Genomic DNA, 2,772 nt, shown 5'->3' on the forward strand with positions numbered 1-2,772 from the left:
TATTCCAGGCTGATGGGATGCCAATCCACCCGTGAAACCCACATAATCCATGTTTTTTATTTCTTCTACAAAGCTTGATGGAATTTTCGGTGCTGCTGTTGGAACCACTGTATTTATGCAAGGGATTATGCTTCTTTTTCCCCCCTTTTTATCGTTGGTGTTGGCACGCTGCACCTGTGGAAAGGTTTTTTTTTTTCCCTTTCTGACCGCTGCTTGGTATCACTGCATCTATGTTGAAACTATCACAACTTTAATTATTTTTTCATGAGACAACGAACATGAAAGTTCCCAATTAGATAAATAATGGTAATACAATCAATTTGGCAAGTACAGTGGCCTTCTTGTGATCACCTTCTCTCAATCTTATTTGAGCTTGTTCTCAATCTCAGCTCACTCCATGAATCTCTCTAAACTTCTTGTATATATCGCTGCTGTAAAATTTCCTTGTCCTCATCACCAAAACCAGTGAAATAAGAGCACCAAACAATGTCACAGAAGACAAAATTATAAAGGGTACCCTGTAACACTGGACCCCCATGCAGATCAGTTCCTTCACTGATGATCTATTCATACCCTTCTTTGCTAGCTCTTTCAGTGCTTCATGATCATACAAGTGTCCAGTGATCTTCACATTAAGTATATATGACCCAAGAGGACTAGCTAACTGTCCACAATTGAACAATGTAGAGTAGTACTTTAGGCCAAAGAGCTCAGAGATTATAGCGAACAGCAATGGCAATTGTGCACCAAATGCGAACCCCATAATCACCGATGCTACATAGACTGAACCCGGGAAGGGGAAGGCAATGAGGAGGTGGCCTACGCATGCCAAAAGGAGAACAAATGTCATCATCAGGGGCCGAGGCATCTTGTACTTCACTAACAAGCTTTCAGAAACAAATCCAGAAAATACCCTTCCAAAATAATTCCATATGCTCACTAGTGAAACGAAGGATTTGATGGTTTTAGTTGGATATCCTAGGGATTCACCAATTTGGCCCAAGTTGTCTACTGCTGTTAAGCTTCCACCAAGGCCACAAAATGTTGCAGCAAATAAAATTAGCATATCCATGCTCAAAAGTGCTTGTAAGATTGTGTAGTCTTCACCTCTCTCTGGCTTGTGACATATGCTGACGAAACAAGATTCTTTAGCCTTCTCCTCTTTCTCTTTTGAGACTTCAGAATTCACTTCTGGTGCAATATCTAGTGCCCTGTCAACGGTTGTCTCTGTAGCAGGCTTCATTCCATCTTGATTCTTGAGGTTCCATTGGACCCAATCCTCTCTAATGGCAATAATGAGAGGTATAAAAAGCATGGCACAAACTACAGCGGCACTTCCAGCATAGGCTGCTTTAGAGAAATCAACCTGTTTTTCAACTATATTCATAGCCATGAGAAATAAAGCTAGCACAATTGACACGTAGAGAAAATGGTAAAAAACCCTGAGCTCATTAGGTTGCCTCTCAGGCTTCCTTTCCCGAACTGTATACACAAAAATCACAGATAAAGCAGCTGGGAGCCACCCAATGAGAAGAATGAGAGACTTTGAATCAGTTCCATAGATGGCCAAGTAAAATTGTGTCAGGATAGCTCCACTTAACCCAACAAAACCCTTCAACAGACCCAACATCACCCCTCTACTTTCTGGGAAATTCTTCACACAAGTGACAAGAGCTCCTGTGTTTGCAAAATTTTGGGAATTGGCTCCTATACAAATATACAAACACATCTGCCAAACAGCAGGCCTGGCTATCTTCTGAGTGACAGCTAGCCAAATCATGAAGTACCCTGCAAAGTTCATGGCAGAACCTACCAGAAGCACAAACCATGTCGGTGTCACTTCAGCTAGAAGCCCAGAAAAGACCCCGACATTGGCACCCAGATCCTTAAAGAATCCTAAGAGATTGAGAGTAGTTTGGTCATAACCAAGTGTGGCTTTTATGTCTTTTGAGTAGGTGCCAAACAGATATGTAGCACCAGCTCCAGCCATGATTAAAAAAGAGGCAAAAACAGAGAACCACCTCCCATTTATCGCATGTACAGCGAATTCCCACGGGTCACCCATTTTTCCTCCCCTCCAAATTTTTTCAGGCAAGAAAACACCAAGGATTGATCTTGGATTCTTCCTAAAAAAAAGATGGGGCAGTTCTGCAAGAAATGAAGGATGGTGATGGTGATGAGCTCTCAAATACACATATAGTAGAATCTAAGAGATTGTTTTTACTTTCTGAAATGACAAGGAGGGAGGGAGCATGGAAAGAGAGAGAGAAGGAAGGAAACAAGAAGAGAAAAATAAAATACTCGGATAAGGCAGGATGGTGTTTCCTCTGCTTTCACCCCACTATTTGCTATACTAATTTGCTTTGTTGATGGAAGGGCCTATTTATATTGTATTTTTATCTTTTTCTTATAAGATGAAGTAAGATTTGGAGTTCCCAATTCATGCAGAATTAGTGGAAGAAATAAATAAAGAAGATGCAATTTTGAAGGAAATATTTCAACTGGTTTCCTTGCTTTCATTGCCCACAACTTTTGATTGCCTTTCTTTTCTTTTCAAGGTAATATTGATTCTGGGTCATCTCATCGTTGTCATTTTCCCCATCATGATTTTCTCGAACGTCATCTAAAAACTTGTTATCGTTGAACAGAAAATTAGCTGTGGCCCTTGAGGATGAGGTGAAATCGTGTTTTTATTATTAATTGGTGGTTTTATTTATTTATTTTAAGAATGTAACGGCTCATTAGGTAAAATAATTTTCTTTTGCCATGGAA

At 40.2% G+C, this 2,772-nt stretch overlaps 1 protein-coding gene across 1 annotated transcript; it reads right to left on the bottom strand.

Moving 5' to 3' along the window:
• Positions 1 to 229: 229 nt before the first annotated feature.
• On the bottom strand, positions 230 to 2,516 carry LOC133698211 (protein NUCLEAR FUSION DEFECTIVE 4-like). The gene has a single exon (XM_062121065.1). It carries the CDS (start codon positions 2,063 to 2,065, stop codon positions 386 to 388), a length of 1,680 nt encoding a protein of 559 aa, XP_061977049.1. The 5' UTR covers positions 2,066 to 2,516; the 3' UTR covers positions 230 to 385.
• Positions 2,517 to 2,772: the final 256 nt, after the last annotated feature.

This window comes from Populus nigra, chromosome 7 (genome assembly GCF_951802175.1).
Source record: "Populus nigra chromosome 7, ddPopNigr1.1, whole genome shotgun sequence".
Classification (NCBI taxonomy): Eukaryota; Viridiplantae; Streptophyta; class Magnoliopsida; order Malpighiales; family Salicaceae; genus Populus; species Populus nigra.

What these genes read in the sequence shown, in the direction of transcription:
- LOC133698211 (XM_062121065.1), bottom strand. Translation starts at nt 2,065, where the DNA reads ATGGGTGACCCGTGGGAATTCGCTGTACATGCGATAAATGGGAGGTGG.